This window comes from Podarcis gaigeae (genome assembly GCF_964106915.1).
Source record: "Podarcis gaigeae genome assembly, chromosome: 16".
In the NCBI taxonomy this organism is placed as follows: domain Eukaryota; kingdom Metazoa; phylum Chordata; class Lepidosauria; order Squamata; family Lacertidae; genus Podarcis; species Podarcis gaigeae.
The window spans coordinates 1,289,814-1,306,955 of NC_139693.1; the positions used below are offsets into that span (position 1 = coordinate 1,289,814).

The 17,142-nt window shown below is 42.1% G+C and overlaps 2 protein-coding genes across 2 annotated transcripts in view; one reads left to right on the forward strand and one right to left on the reverse strand.

Annotated features, from left to right (window-relative positions):
• LOC310834447 (vomeronasal type-2 receptor 26-like) overlaps positions 1-9,341 on the reverse strand; it is a gene marked incomplete at both ends in the record, with an annotated part of 194,507 nt that extends 185,166 nt beyond the window's left edge. The window contains 5 exons of the mRNA XM_083717934.1: positions 345-572; positions 1,994-2,374; positions 2,638-2,929; positions 4,049-4,164; positions 9,312-9,341. Coding sequence (XP_083574060.1) covers positions 345-572; positions 1,994-2,374; positions 2,638-2,929; positions 4,049-4,164; positions 9,312-9,341 — 1,047 coding nt within the window. The remainder of the gene's footprint in view (positions 1-344; positions 573-1,993; positions 2,375-2,637; positions 2,930-4,048; positions 4,165-9,311) is intronic.
• Positions 9,342-9,378: 37 nt separating this feature from the next.
• Positions 9,379-16,504, forward strand: LOC310834448 (vomeronasal type-2 receptor 26-like; the record flags this gene model as incomplete). Its single annotated transcript, XM_083717935.1, has 6 exons — positions 9,379-9,401; positions 10,703-10,994; positions 11,876-12,736; positions 13,782-14,009; positions 14,347-14,473; positions 15,603-16,504. The coding sequence occupies 6 exons, from the start codon at positions 9,379-9,381 to the stop codon at positions 16,502-16,504; spliced, it is 2,433 nt and encodes an 810-aa protein (XP_083574061.1).
• Positions 16,505-17,142: the final 638 nt, after the last annotated feature.

The window sequence follows — 17,142 nt, forward strand, 5'->3', positions numbered from 1 at the left end:
TTCATCAACAGGGGGCTCTACTGAAATAAGGCATAAGATGTTTGTTTCAGATGCAAGTTGGTGGTGCCAATCACCAAGATCTGTGCATATTAAAGCCAAGACACAAATGTCCTGAACTTCTGCTAGTGAGTGGATAAAGGAAAGAAGGTACGCAAGCCCATGGATCCCTTGATATATGTTTCCTCCTTTAGAATATTTTTGTCAAGATGAGAAACTGCAGGGCGTTGAACCCTGGGAACCAGAATCACTACAGTGACAAACTCATCTAACAGGTTGTAAATGATTATAAAACAAATCTGACAAATATCTCCCAATGGACAGCAGAAGTTGCAATCGGGTGCTACCTGGTTAAAACTTTGGTGCCATGTAATGATCTTCTCATTAATGCAGAAATCTTTGCCCAGTGGAGCTTGGGGATCCATTTCCCCAACTTTCACTCTTAAGAAGGACTTATTGGGGAAAGTCACCCAGTTGATGATATCAAATCCACCTTCTAGCTCATGGTTCTCATTAAAAAACACAGTGTCCCCAGCACTGTTGTTAAAGAAGATATTCTTCAGGAAAGGTTGAAGCTACAGAGGAACAGGAGATTAGGTGGAAACAGAGAACACACAACAAAGATTCTGTTTTCTCATGCTGGGATAAACTCACAGTATTTCTTGAAACTTCTCTGGCTAGTGAAGGGAAATTCCTTAGCCATGTGGTTTTTACTTGTTTCTCAAGGAGAACACCAGTAATGGCAAGTTGTTGCCACTATAACCCCATTTTCCTTCCTTCCTGGGACTTTGGAAAGGGAACAGCAAAGACACCTCCACAAAGCCACTGTCTTGATGAATCTACCAAAGAAGACAGTACTACCACCAGTTTCACAAATTACTTTAAAAAATAAGTTTATGAAGTTTAAACTGACACTCTCACATTCCCACAGACAGACATACACTTCCATTTATCTCATAACTTCATGTATGAGAGACCGAGAAAGTGCTGCAACAGGCTGAAGGAGATCCTAGAACATAAAAAGACCATAACAGGATGCATATATTTGGGAGAAGAAAAGACTAAGGAGTAAACCCTACACAAATCCAGGGTAGAGTCAATAAAATGGTTGGGTGGCACCTTGAATGTCTCCTTCCAGAATTTTGTGCAGCCAAGTTGGTGCCATATTGCTCTGCTTTCCTTTGGAAATCAGTATCAGTGAGGCCAAGAGTGGGTCTTGTTGATGGAGCAGCCCAGGTCCTCCAGACACACTGCCCAGGCTTGCACCCTGTGGAGGTCACTGTGATGCTGCAAATGCCACAGTTTGACTTAACCCTGGAGGCACACTCCATTGTTTCTTGACACAGATGGATTTCAACAATTGCCAGAGGAACCTTTATGCTAGTTGACTATTTAAAAGCACTAGCAGAAGACAGAGAATTAGTCTGGCATTTCCTGGCCGCTGCCTATAATGGGGGGGGGGGGGAGAGACTCCAGCCACAGAATGATAGCCTATTCAATTGAGAATTGATCTGTTTTCCATGCTAGGCCTTACCTGAAAATGTTGTGGTACATGAGATCCTGCATAGTTTCCAAGCTTCCCCTGTCCATTTTTTGTTCTGGAAACAGACATGGCATGCAAAGCATGTGCCACAGCATAGACAGCATTGTAGATGCTGTAGCTTTGGCTGGTCATTTGCATTTCAAAAAAAATCCCAGGAAGACTCTCCAGTTTCTCTTCACCTGTGCAGGTTTGGTCCAAATCCACATCTAGAAACTTACAGCCAAAGGCCTGTTCCCAGAAGAGCCTGAGAAAGTCATCAGCATCAGAGTGAGGATTGGGGTTCAGGAGAAAATTGTGGAACCCCTCAGCTTCATTAGAATGAATGGCAAAGGATAAGGCGCCATGGAAGCTTTGAATATCTAGATCTCTGTGAAATGTTTCCGTAGAGAAATCCCAATCAGCGGTGAAAACCCAGACCTTGTTTATAGGTCTCAAATTGAGCATCCCACCTACCATTAGCAACCACTGCAGACATGTCCTGGTGTTCGTGTCTGCAGTTACAACAAATACAACTACATTGGTTTCGCTTAGGGACCTGGCCTTATTCTGAAAGTCATTAAACATCAGAGAAGGATCAAGAAAGTCATTGGGGTTTGGCATTCTTTCAGTGACAGCTATACACATGTCATTTAGAGACAGCTGGTGTGTCAACTTTTTCACAAACGATTCACCTTGATCATCATCTGTGACCAGGATTCCAACCCACTTCCATTGGAAAAACAGAAGAAGCTGGACAATTCCAGTGTACTGATGTGCTTCACTGGGGGCCATTTGGTATAAGGAAGAAATGTGGTCTTTGTCACTCACCACCGGATTAAACGAAGAATAGGTGACCTAGAGAAGAGAAGAGGATTCTTTTAAATCACCAGGTATCTTTGAATAATCAAACATATTATTAAGTATATCAGGCTGCAGCAACGGGAGAGATTGAGACCTGGGCTATTCCCGTAGTTCATTTGACAGGTCAGAACCACCTTTGCAACTGGAGTATGGTAAGGACTCCAAGATCTCCTGCAATGATTTTGCCCTGAGATTATACATTAAGTCTGAATCATGCCATAGTTGTGTAATCTTAATTCCGTCCACATTCTTCTTACCTGGAGAATCTTATAAAGGCCCAAGATGGAGGCCATGTGGAAAGAAGTCTCAGGGCCAAGGCCCCCAATGACAGCAATCAGGTTCTTCTCAACACCACACTTGTAGTTGGGGACAGTCCTCTTCTGGCGAAACAGAAGATTCAAAGTATTCTGATAAGTCATCCTTGCATTGAGGTAGCTGTCATAGATCTGGAACCCCAAAGTGATATTGGGTAAAATCTTGGGGTTCTGATTGACCTCCTTCACAGCAAAGACTAAGGAAAGGACATGCTGGTAGTATTTGGGTATTGTGCTGAAACAAGAGAAAGATGATGAATGTGACGGACTCACCTGCTGTTACTGAAGTATCTGGTGCAGCATAATCCACACCAGACAGGTATACTTAGTCTGGGAGGAGAAAAGCACCATAAAGGTAGTCAAAAGCAAAGAGAACTGAAATTGTTGCAGCAAAACTATGTCAAGGTTGCCATTGGAAACAAATATCAAGTTTCACTGAAAACAGAATGGGAAGCAAAAATGCATAAAAACATAGCTTTATATTTTCCACAAGTTATTTAGGAGTGAAGGAGGTCAAGTTTTAAATGGAACTAACAATAGCATATTTAGCATGAAATCCAAAACATTTATGTGAGGTGCAATATTCTCAATTTAGTATTTTGTTAACTCTCTTTTTGAATATCTGTGTTGCTTCTTTTATGAAACTCAGTAATATTTCTAACACATATATATGCTTTCCTAAGAAGCCATGCCCCAAAACGTTTCAATTACCACTTTTAAGAATATGCTTCTATTTGAAAGTGTGAGGTAAGAATTCAAAAGTAGAACACAGGATAAATGGAATACATTATTATCATGGAAAGGTTGGCATTGAAGGTCTTGGAAGGTCTTGAATCTGGCGTGGAGACAGCAGGTGGGGGAATATCCTCTATCTCAACAGACAAGAATTTGGGGACATTTTATGAATCTGAATTTTTGAAGATGTTGGAAATTCAAAAGAAGATGTTTCTTCACACAGCACATACATAAACTATGGCGGAGAACGTCATCAGTGGATACTAAGCACAATAGCATTTCCATTCTCATAATGGGGGTGGGGGATGAATTTCCAAGGATGCCTGTGTTTCAGAAGGTTTGGATTACATAGGGTTGCCTGTAAAAGGTAATTGAATCCATCTTCTCCCCCCTTTCTTCTTACAGCCAGTCGAGGGAGTGGTTCTGCTTGTCATTTACTCTGACTCTATGTACTCCCATGCTCCACTCCCTTCTGCCCCACAAGTCCTATTCGGCACCCTCCACCTCTGTGGAGACAGCTTTCTGAACATCCCTGTTGCCCCTGTTACCTGGTTGTGATGATTATTATAACTTAGGGCTCCCCCCTCACTTCAGAGATATAAAGAAATCATGTTCTTACACATATTCCTCAACAAGCATTTCCCATGGGTTCTCCTTGAAGCTTAGTGGCGTGAAGGATGGTGCTTGCAGCTGCGAAGTGATACAACCGATGATGAAGTGGCCTGGCTGATAATACTGGTGTTGGATGTGAATGGGGTCAGTTACACAATACAAGGCAGCAGGTACCCAAAACAGAGGGAACACTATGAGTAGCAGCAACAAGAACAACACTAACATTTTGTGATGAAAAACTTCTTCTCCTAACTCTGAATCACCATGTTCTATCTAGGCTCATTACCATCACCCACCGTCAGACTATTTTAGCACCCATTGCTGCCCCAACTCTGGTCTCTAGGTAGAACTGTTCTCATTGGCACTGGGGTTGCATTTTATAAGGATTCTGAATTTTCTTTATGGTCTATGGACTTCAAAATGCCATGTGGATATTGCCAAAGGAAGATTGAATCACAGTGAATTGAGATAATTGTGTGTTTCACAGTCCCTGGAGCATTGCACTCTTCGTGGCACCATCTGCAGTGAACAAAACATGTTTTCTCCCTCTTGACAAGAATCTTCTCTGTTCCCTTGTGGATCAGGGAAAACTTTTGGGCTCAGGAAGGTCTGGATGGGTGTAGAAATAGCAATGGGTTAACTGGCCCATGGAGTGGAAGCACTGATGTTCAACGATGTTCCAGAAGAAGAAGTGGTCCACTGTACAGAAAAATGTTTTCAATGTGCAAGGGAATGTCATGGAATTCTACTCAGTATTGATCCAGAGTAGAACTCCAACGTATAGTTATAATAATAATAATAATTTTTTATTTATACCCCGCCCTCCCCAGCCAAGGCCGGGCTCAGAGCGGCTTACAAACAATAATAAAAACAAGTTGAATGATTACAACTTAAAAACAAAATTAAAATACAACATTAAAATATTGAAATATTAAAATATTAAAATGTAGCCTCATCGCAGGAGGAGAAGGAAAGGAAAAAAGAAAGAGAGGGAGGGAATCAAATTGGCTCCAAGCCAAAGGCCAGGCGGAACAACTCTGTCTTACAGGCCCTGCAGAAAGAAATCAGATCCTGCAGGGCCCTGGTCTCATGAGGCAGAGCGTTCCACCAGACCGGAGCCAGAGTTGAAAAGGCCCTGGCTCTGGTCGAAGCCAATCTAACTTCCTTAGGGCCCGGGACCTCTAGGGTGTTGCTATTTATGGACCTTGAGGCTCTCCGTGGGGCATATCGGGAGAGGCGGTCCCGTAGGTACGAGGGTCCTAGGCCATGAAGGGCTTTAAAGGTCAAAAGCAGCACCCTAAATCTGACCCTGTACTCTACCGGGAGCCAGTGCAGCTTGAAAAGAACTGGGTGAATATGCTCCCACGGCAGAGACCCTGTAAGGAGCCTCGCTGCAGCATTCTGTAGCCGCTGGAGTTTCTGGGCCAGCTTCAAGGGCAGCCCCACGTAAAGCAAATTACAGTAGTCAAGCCTGGAGATGACCGTTGCATGGATCACTGTGGCCAGATTGGGGCAGGAAAGGTAAGGGACCAACTGCTTGATGCGGCGAAGGTGGAAAAATGTCGCCTTGGTTGTTGCTGTAACTTGCGCCTCCATGGAAAGGATTACACCCAAACTCTTAACGGAAGACAATGGCACTAATTGGGCTCCCGCAAGAGAAGGGAGTTGGTCCCTCATCCCCATGCCATCCTGACCCAGCCATAGGACCTCTGTCTTCGAAGGATTTAGTTTCAATCGGCTCCCATGAAACCATCCAGCCACAGCTTCCAAGCATCTGGTCAGTGTGTTCGGGGCCGAGTCAGTGTGGCCATCCATCAGCAGATAGAGCTGAGTGTCACCAGCATATTGGTGACAGCCCAGCCCAAAGCTCCGGATAATCTGGGCAAGGGAGCGCATAAAGATGTTAAAAAGCTTTGGGGAGAGAATCACGCCCTGCGGCACTCCACACACCAAGGAATGGCGCAACAACATTTCCCTCCCTAGTGCCACCCTCTGTCCCTGACCAGAGATAAAAGAGCACAGCCAGTTACGGGCTATGCCCTGTATCCCCACGTCTGCGAGGCGGTGGTGCAGAAGATCATGATCGACCATGTCAAAGGCTGCTGACAAATCTAAAAGGATCAGCAGTCCTGACCCGCCTCGATCCAGTTGTCTACGGAGATCATCTGTTAGGGCAACCAGAGCCGTCTCGGTCCGAAAACCAGGACGGAAACTGGACTGAAATGGATCTAAAGCCGATGTTTCCTCCAGAAACCTACCAAGCTGTTCAGCAACCGCTCTCTCAATTACCTTACCCAGATATGGAAGATTTGAATAGTTAGCAGAGTAAAAACTTAAACACATTTCAGGATTTCCCAAAAATAGACCAGAAGCAATTAATATTTCATCCAGCAGAGTTTTACTGCTACTGAAGCCGAATGAGCATAATGGTCACAAATCCAATACATTCAGGATTGGCGCAGTCCATAGAATTCCAGTTGCCTCAGACTTAATTTAAATTTACAATAAATTACTGTATAATAAGACTAAACCTCAATCCTATATACAGAACACTGCACCTGAAGAGATAGAAAGAGAAGTGAAAGCCAGTCTCCTTCTGGTCTCTTATTATAGTCAGCATGACGTTGACAGAAGAGATAACAGAACAAGTCTAAGCCAGCTGTACTTAGCTTCTCTGAAGGAATAACCCAAACATCAGGAACCTTCTGCTTGCTTCTTTCACATAGAGAAGCTTACAGAACCCTCTTGAATGAATTAGAATAGGAAAGATCTCTACACATCAGATCAGTACTTTCCCTACCAAGAAATGCAATCTGACAGTCAGGTCCAGATAAAATAGTGTCTTGAATAGCAAGGGAGTAAGAGCTCTCTCCCAAATACCTAGGACAGCCAGCCCCAGTTAGGGAGGACAATACTGCATTAGGGCACATTGCTGAGCATCTTCTTTCCTGCTCCCAAACTCAACTCCCAAGGGCCATCCGGTCTAACCACCTATGGTTAATACTAATACTAATACTAAAATACTACTAATACTACTTATACTACTAATACTACTAATACTACTAATACTAATACTACTAATACTAATACTAGTACTAATACTAATAATTTATTTCTACCCCACCCATCTGGCTGGGTCTCCCCAGCCACTCAGGGCAGCTCCCAACAGAATATTAAAAACACTATAAAACATCAAACATTAAAAACTTCCCTAAACAGGGTTGCAGTCAGATGTCTTCTAAAAGTCAGATAGTTGTTTATTTCCTTGACATCTGATGGGGGGGCATTCCACAGGGCGGGCGCCACTATTGAGAAGGCCCTCTGCCTGGTTAATGATATGAGGGCAGCATCTTACATCAACATTAATAGGAATCACTTGTCATTATGTAGATAAAAGTAGGAATCACAGCACCACATGTGCCAATCATTATGGGGGTGGGACATGAACCACACAGAAAATGGAGATAGAAAGGTCTGCTTTGGGAATGATACATTTTTCAGAACTTCAAAATCCCTTAAAAAATACCTGCACAGGCAACCTCCCAGACAAGACCAATAAGGACAGAATATGCTAAGTGCTGTTGGAATGCAAACTGACATGTTGCGAGGAGTAGATTGAAAGCAGGATAAGAGAGGAAGTGGAAGGGTATTCTGTACTTTCAGGAGGTGTTTTTTATTTTATTTTCCTTTTCTAAGAAAGAGAGAGATTGTAACAGAAATGGAATGAAGAGAATGACAGCTGAAAGCATATAAGCTAAAACAAAAAGAAAAACAGGAATATTCTGCATACTTCTAACTGATAATATCTTTGAAGAGAAGCCACCCTCGGTCATAGGACTCAGATTCTAAAATGGAGGTGGGCAAAAAGACCCAGGTGGCCCATGGAACATCCCATAGTTTGGCATCTTACAAATTGCTTGAGGAGACCACTTAGTTCTTTGCCAGATTTGAACCTATAAAGTCTCATTCATATTGCTGTAATGCTAGGCTTGATAATTTTAGTGCAATGCACATAACTCTGCCATGTAGAGAAACCAAACTTTTCTTTTTCAGATATGGACGACTGCTTTCCATGTCCACAAGATCATTACCCAAACCTAGAACAGGATTCATGCATTCCTAAATGCATCACTTTCTTGTCTTATACAGTGCCTTTGGTGATCAGTCTGGCCACTTTGGCTCTTTCGTTTTCCTTCATCACAGCTTTGGTGCTTTGCATCTTCATTAAGCACTGGGACACTCCCATAGTCAAAGCCAACAATTAATGCTCTGGTTGCGTGATTCAGCAGGATGGTGGATCTATCGGTATGCTCGGTAGATGCACATCTTGATCATTCTCCAGACTGCAAATCTAGTGAATTGACTACATGTTTCTGGTGCCTGATACTATGGGTTGTATCCAACATCAGTCATACTCAGAGTAGACCCATTGAATTCATGGACCTAAATTAGTTATTCCATTAATGTAAATGGGTCTGCTCTAAGCATTACTAACTTTGGATGCAACCCTGTGTGTTTCTTACTAGGATATTCAACTCTTATCTAACCATACTGGTTACTCAATGGCCACTGAAGTTTTCACCTGGATTTCCAAAAGTATTTCATTCTTTAAAACCTTCTAAATATGAGACTTTTTACGTAGACTTTGCAAAAAAGTCATTTGTGTTTGATTATTCTTATTCCAGGCTCACTTGTTTTCTGGGGGGCTTTTCAGTTGCTGTTGGTTATTACAAGCTGATGCCTCGCTTGCTGTCCATGTGATGAAGACCACAGAAGACCTGCTGAGATCAGATAAACATGTTGTCCTCATTGTCTCACAGAATCTGTGATTCTAAATAGGCAATTATTGTTCTTTCTAATTATCAAATTAAACATGATGACTTCTACTTTTTCACAAAGTCCCAAGGGAGCTTCAGTACTAATCACCAGCAAAACCATGCACAGAAGAAGGAAGTATGCTGTTAATAAACCTTCTATCATTCCATGCTGGGGCTAGAGACAGTCAGGGCTCTTGTCAGTTTGATCATTGATACTTTATCTTCTGCAGTTTGAGCTGTGTATCGACCAACTGTGTGTCCATTCAAGCCATGCTTGAAGATAATTAGTATGAATGGGTGTGGAGAAGAATTTTTTTCTTGCAAGTTAGTGGCATCTATAGTATTAGTACTAGTGTTTTTGCCTCAGGTAGTGTGCAAGATTCCAGATTTCAAATGTGGCACCAGTGACCCTCTTCCTATTCTTCATAAGTTCCACCATCCAGGAGATCTCACCATTGCTGGCATCGTGTCTATGATGTACATGTTTTCCAAACCAATAACGTTCATAGAATGTCCCTCAATGGACCTCTTTGATGGAACTTTGTAAGATTTTCAAACTTTTCATTATACGGATCACCAACGTGGCACCTGTGGGGTATGCATGCGTCCCCAGAGATCTTCCTTGGTGCCCACAGGGTGCCCCCCTTGCTTCACTGAATGTAATCTTGAAAGACGCCTTGCATTATAGCCAATAGAATAGGTTGCCCTGTGTGTTTGGTATGTGTTTCAAGTTTGCAAATGGGACTATGGCTCTCCAAAGCTTGGGTTGCCTGATATATTAAAAAGCCTGTCCTATGAATCCCATGGAGGTTTGTGGGTTTTCCATGAGTATCTGGTTGGCCACTATGTGAGAGAGCACTGGAAAAGATGGATCTTAGGTTAGAGCCCCTAAAAACTGAGATTACCATCAAAGGAGTGATTTAACTAATGGTGTTGCAGGGACCTCCAGTGGTGATCTTACCTTCCACTTGCCTCTGAATGTCTTAGACACGAAATATTGAAATAATTTGCATTCAACACATTAAAATTTGCCTTAAAAATAGTTCACTATCCAACAACCAGCTTCTACAGATTATAAATTGCCACAGTCCAAAATGATCATTGATATTTCGAAGCACAATTGTTTAAAAAGGGTGGATGCTACCCTTACTAGTAAACTAGCTAAATTTTTGAGTCATAAAACTCAAATTCTTTTCCAAAGAGTAGCAGCTCAGATGAAACATTAGCCCATGTTATCTCATGATGTTTAACTCCTCCCCCAATAAAAATAAGGACATGAATTCCCAATTAATCTCACCAAAACTTCCTCTATTCTTGGGAAACTCAACTAAATTTTGTATTTTGATTTTAATAGCAACCGCCAACCCTAAGATCACAGAAGAATTATATATAGAGAATAGACCCTCTAAGTGGTTTACAAATAAATAAGATAAAGCAAAGTTCATTACTGTAGGCATCAAAACTAGACCACAGTTCTTAAATGGAAGGTGAGTTATGGATAAAAATGGTCTGTTTTTAACTATTTTTGATTGATCAGGGATTTTGTTCACTCTCATTTTATAAGGTGCAATTCGTCTGCATGTATATGTTTTTAGAAATGAGACAATGTCAAATCCTGGATGCACCAGTGCCATTTTGAAAACCAACACTAAGAAATTCAAATCTCCCAAATATGCGGGAAAACTTCCAATGAGAAATTTGCAAACATCCTAGTAATTACCAGCTTCTCTCAAAATAGTATTGGGTGACTGAGCCTATATGACAAAAGGCCAACTCTGCATGACAACGTTTCTTCATCCTTGGGATGGAAATAATTTGTAAATCCTCTAATCCTCTCATTTCAGGGTCATGCTACAGATTCACCAGCATGTCCTGGCACTGATATTTGCTGTAGAGGAGATCAATGAAAATCCCAAGATTTTGCCTAATCTCACCTTGGGCTTCCATATCTACAATAGTTATTTCAATCCAAGATGGACCTATCAGGCCTCAATGGAGGTCTTCTCCACCCAGGGCAGATTCATTCCTAACTACAAATGTGATAATGTCAACAATCCAGCAGCTGTCATTGGGGGACCCACCTCTGAAGTTTGTCTCCACATGGCAGACATCCTGTGCATCTACAAAATCCCACAGGTATGGCAGGCACCATGCAATGTTTTCGGACAAGATCTGATGACATTATACATAACATATATACACTTATAGATCACTATCAGACATAAAATAAAGCCAAAATAAATAAACTACAGGCATGAGAAGGCATTAAAAGTAGCAACTAGAACCATTTATAGCACAAAAATGATAGTTAAACAAGACAAGCTTGCAAAAAAATGACCCTCATTTTACCAAGTAGAAGCAACTAAAGTATTCCAATATCCTGAGTCCTTGGCCATGTTCCTCCTTGCTTGGAAATGAAATCAAGTCAAACTAAATTAATATGGTTCTATTTTGTAATCTAATATTAAGCGTTGCTTTTGACCCTACTCTCTCAAAGCATAGCTGGGGAAGCATGGCAGAAATGGGGAACATTTTCCAGCCCAAGGACCAAATTCCCTCCTGAGCGACCTTTTGAGAGCCCTGCAATTGATGGTTGAGGTGAGAGGCAAAAGTGGTAGTGCAATGAATGTAAATGTTACCTTTGTACAGGAGGATAAGTCTTTTTACAGGCACCCCTCTGAATCTTCCTTCCAGACCTCTGTTGAAGGTGTGTAGCAGAGCTAGTGGGGTGGTTGTTTCAGGGCTAGTTTGAGAGCATTGGCAGGTCACACTGCCCAAAGCAGGGTCTGAGGTGTCCTAATCCTGGTGTATATGAATGCTCAGCCTCTTTGTACCTCACAAACACATACACTTGAAATTCTCAGCAGCATTCAATAAATGCAGACTTCTTAATCAAGGTTAAAATCTTCTTTAATGATTGGCATACAACTTCAACAGAATGAAACGACACAGAATTATCCCCTCCCCCTTTAATTTTGGAAATTTCCTGCTCTTTTGTCCTCCTTTCATTTCTTCAGCTCATATATGGCTCTGCTCCAGTGACCAAGCAAACAACCCAGACCGTTTTCTACCACCAGATGTTCCCAGATGTGGCTCATCAGTATAAAGGGATTCTCCAACTACTGCTGCATTTCAGGTGGATGTGGGTTGGGGTGCTGTCTGTGAGCGATGCCAATGGAGAGACATTTGTAAGCAACATACTTCCCCAGTTTGTCAAGAGAGGGATTTGCTTTGATTTCATTGAAAGATTCCCAGTAATGACTAACTCCAATGACATTGCTGTCATAGTGTCAGAAGGGATGGAAACAAGCAATATTGTCAAGAGAAGCACTGCTGATGCGGTGATCATTCAGGGGGAAATTGATACCATTATAATTTTGAGAATGTTTCACGAGTATTCACAACTTGAGGACACATCAGTAAAAGGAAAAGATAAAGTCTGGATTATGACAACTCAGATGGATTTCGCATCAGTTCCCTTCCAAAGGACTTGGGACATAGGCTTATTCCATGGTTCAATAGTCTTTGCTGTTCACTCAAAGGAAGTGTCAGCTTTCCAGAAATTTCTCCAGATGAGAAACCCTACTTCGGACAAAGAATATGGCTTTATCAAGGTATTTTGGGAAGAAGCATTTGAATGTTTTTCCCCGAGACCTATGGTCAACAGGCGGGATGGTGAGATCTGCAGTGGGAAGGAGAAGCTGGAGACTCTGCCTGCCTCTGTTTTTGAAATGAGCATGACAGGCCACAGCTACAGTGTTTACACTGCTGTCTTTGCTGTGGCACATGCATTGCATGCCATGCATTCATCGAGGTTCAAGCACAGAGCATTGGTGGATGAAGGAAGAATGAAGCTTCTGAGTCAACAGCTGTGGACGGTAATGTCTTGAGGAAACTTATGCGGGAAACACCACCATATCTGGGAGAACAAAAAGTGGAATAAAGCTGTCTATCAAGGCTATTTTGCATCTAAAAGCCAAATCCCTTAAGAAATTGAATGCATCACTTGGCATTGCGTTCCTTTTAAAAACTGTAAATAATAGGTGCTAGGATTTTAGCAGTGGTTCAGAGGGAATTTGATCATTTCTTCTTATTGATGGAAGCTAGTGTGTGTGCATGGGTGTCTATGTAATAACTTTCATTAGAAGTGTCATACAGGAAGAAAGGATTTAGGCTAATCCTGGCTTCTTGTCCTCCAACTTTTCTGTCATCTCCAAGTGTCATCACAAAGTTTTGCTCTCAGTCCTGTCATAGATTCCATTTTGTTAAGTTTATCTAGGAAACATGAATAAACAGAGGAAGGCCAATTATATTGAATCAGACCATCGGTCTGTTTAGCTCAGTCTTATTTACACTGGCTGGCAGCTCCTGGGGACATTGCCAGACCTACCTGGAGATGTCAGAGACTGGACCTGGGATGTGCTGCATGCAAAGCACATGCTCTATCACTGAGTTTGTCTTTCCCTATGTAGAGATTGTTTATAGCACACCCATTCTTTTAAATAGGACCTAGAGATGGATGTGTACACCCTCCCCTAAATTATTCTTTTCCTCAGCCTTCAAGAGCCAGCTCCAAAACAGTTACTGGGCTACCCCCCCCCCCTTCACAATATGCTTTATTCATATGAGTTGAATCCTGAGGAGCAAGTTGAACTCAAGAGCTAACAGATGCTGCTAGATATAAAGGCTATGTTCTACCTCCACAGTTGGAGTCCGTATGCCTCTGACTACTAACTGTTGAGAACCACACTGAGGACAATATTTTCCTCCCAGGCTTTCCATAGTTGGTCAGTGTGGGAACATGATGCTAGGCTTTGTCGATCATCCTCTGGTATATCTGAGGTTCCACCAAAATACAGATTCATTACCCATATCCTTTAACACCCCAATCTTCTTGTTCTTATATTTCCTTCCAAAATTTAGCTCAACCACTTTGTAAGAAGCGCCTCATTTAACAGCAGCTCTGGTGAAACAATTTCCTTCAATAAAAATGGAGAGTTAGAAACAGGATTTGATATCACCAACTGGGTGACATTCCCAAACCAGTCCTTTCTGAGAGCCAGAGTTGGAAAGATAGACCCCATGGCACCATGGGAAGAAACATTCACCATTTCTGAGAATGCTATTGTGTGGCCCAAGAGCTTTAATCAGGTAAAGGCCATTCAGGTTGTGCTATAGTCAAACATTCTGTGGTTCACAGGTCACTCTGGGAACCTTGGATTGAATTTTTTTGGGTCAAATGTTTTAAGCAAGCATGTCAAGCAGAAAGAAAGAAAGAAAGAAAGAAAGAAAGAAAGAAAGAAAGAAAGAAAGAAAGAAAGAAAGGGAGGAACAAGAAATTATCTGATTCAGGTATAATCCAGCAGGTACAGAAAAGGGAGGCTTGCTCCAGATTGCAAAATGATACAAAATCCTCCTTGATTCAAAATAACCAGTGAGGTACAAACTTGCAAAAATTAAAACATTCTTTTCTTTCATGTATGGACAGGCACGGCCCCTTTCTGTGTGCAATGACAATTGTCACCCGGGATATCAGAAGGCCAAGAAGGAAGGGAAGCCATTTTGCTGCTATGATTGCATTCCATGTCCGGAAGGGAAGATCTCAAACCAGAAGGGTAAGAAATATCATGCACACAGTTTATCAGGGATATTGACATCAGGATATAGAGATAGTAATTTCCCTTGAGTCAAAAAAGTGGTTCACAATTCTACAATGGTGGTGGTAGCTGCTAATATGAATGAAGATGCAATCTGATAAACTGACATGTAGTCAGCATAGCCCAGTCCAAGAAGCCAAACCCTCCCTGATGATGCCACCTGCGTAGCCAGTGGTTTACCTCCAGTATTTTCCTCTCTCTTCCTGGGCCATGACCTTCAACAGGAAGGAGTTATGAAAAGAACACCTGTGCCTCAAGGCTCTTCAGCTTCCTGCCCCAAGTCGCACAGCCCCTTGCTATACATTGAAGGTTATTGTGGCAGTATTGTTAGTACCCACATGGATCAGAAGGAAAGGGTTGTGGTGAGTGGGCTTTACAAGACTTGGCAATTTCTCTGCCACATCCTGAATCTTTGTACCTGGAAGACATCACACATGATACATAAATTCCATTCATGAATTGCTTCCTGTAAAACATCTTAAAGCAATCTAACAATAAAATATCAACAATGGAATGCCACAATTTTCAAAAGGTAATGTCAAAGTGACACAGACCAAACTCATTCATTTGTTTTAAAGACTTATGCCCCACCTTTCAGTCTATTGCTTCTTGAGGTGCGATGCAAAAGAACAGCAAGCTACATGTACTCATCCCAGACCCAGCAGCTCAAAATCTTCTATGGGATTGATTGAGCCAAAGTGTGCTTTCTTGCAGCTCTGCAGTACAAAAGAAATTGACAATTGGTGCTGTCGACTGCCTTTGTATAGTTGGTGCAGAATGTTCTTGCTGACAGGGAAAGGGTTAACAGTGGTCCCTGCAGCTGATCCTTCAGCAGTCAGTGGAGACGGCAAGGCTGCCCTTCCCCAGACCAAGAGGAGAAGTAGTTTGTTCCACGCCTGCCCAACAAGAAGTAGCAGGGAAAGACATATTCATTGACAGAATTGAGCACCCAGTGCTGCTGGGTTGCTCATCTGTGAGAACAACATCTTTCAAATATTTATATTTCCATTTTTAACCTGACAACATTCATCCAGGTCTTTCTCATATTTAGATTTGATTATTTCAGATCTGATGTTTTCTTTTCCAGACACAGAGAACTGTTTCCAGTGTCCAGAAGATCAGTTTCCAAATGACGACCAGGATTCATGTATTCCAAAATACATAACCTTCCTGACGTATGAAGAACCTTTGGGAATCACTTTGACTGGTTCTGCTCTTTCCTTGTCTTTCATCACAGCTTTGGTGCTGGGAATCTTCATTATGCACAGGGACACTCCCATAGTCAAAGCCAACAACCGGAGCCTCACCTATGTTCTCCTTCTCTCCCTCCTTCTCTCCTTTCTTTGTGTTTTGCTATTCATTGGCCAGCCTGAAAGTCTCACCTGTCTTCTCCAACAAACCGCATTTGGCATAATCTTTTCAGTGGCAATTTCTTGTGTGTTGGCCAAAACCATCATTGTAGTTCTGGCTTTCATGGCCACCAAACCAGGGAGCAGGATGAGGATGTGGGCAGGAACAAGACTGTCCATTTCCATTGTTCTTTCCTGCTCCCTTACACAAGTCGCCATTTGCATTGTGTGGCTGGCAATATCTCCTCCGTTCCCAGATGTAGACATGCATTCAGTGACCAAAGAGATTGTATTGCAATGTAATGAAGGCTCATCCTTCATGTTCTATTGTGCTCTGGGCTTTATGGGCTTCCTGGCCATGTTCAGCTTCATCATGGCCTTCCTAGCCCGGAAACTGCCTGACAGTTTTAATGAAGCCAAGTTCATCACCTTCAGCATGTTGGTCTTTTGTAGCGTTTGGCTTTCCTTTGTCCCAACGTACTTGAGCACCAAAGGAAAATACGTGGTGGCTGTCAAGATCTTCTCCATCTTGGCCTCCAGCTTTGGGATACTTGGCTGCATATTTTCCCCAAAATGTTATATTATTATACTGAGGCCTGAGTTGAATAACAAGGAGCAGTTAAGAAGAAGGAATCATTGAAGCCACTAGAATTATATGACTTTAGAAAAGCCATGAATAAACTTTTGGACTTGGTTCATTTTGAGATGTCTTCCTGTTTTCTTTGTTGTAAGACACTTGGAGCCTGATTGTTTTTTGTAGAAGGGCTGCCTACAAATAAAATTATGACTGACTGAATGATCATACTTTCTACAAGTCTTCCCAGGACGTTATGCTAACCAGTCTATAATTTTCAGGACCTTAAGGCCTGAATAGAAATAATGATAACTTTTATTTATATCCCGCCCTCCCTGGCCCAAGTCGGGCTCATAACATCAGATATATAACATTAGTATAAAATCAAACAATAATTAAATTACCTCCTAAAAACAGGTCAAAATCACATTAAAGTCTAATTAGATGGCTTTCTGCAGGGTTAGGGTTCGGAAGAGTAAATGTTCATCAGCCCAACTATATACGCTGTTCTTATATGGGCCTGTGAGAATGATGGGAGGCCTCTTTCATATTACTTCTTATACAAAAAGAAAAGGGGAGTCAGGCTGAGCCCTGACCAAAGGCCTGGTGGAACAACTCCATCTTGCAGGCCCTGCGGAAAGATGTCAAATCCCACAGGGCCCTGATCTCTTGTGACAGAGCGCTCCACCAAGTCAGGGTTGAAG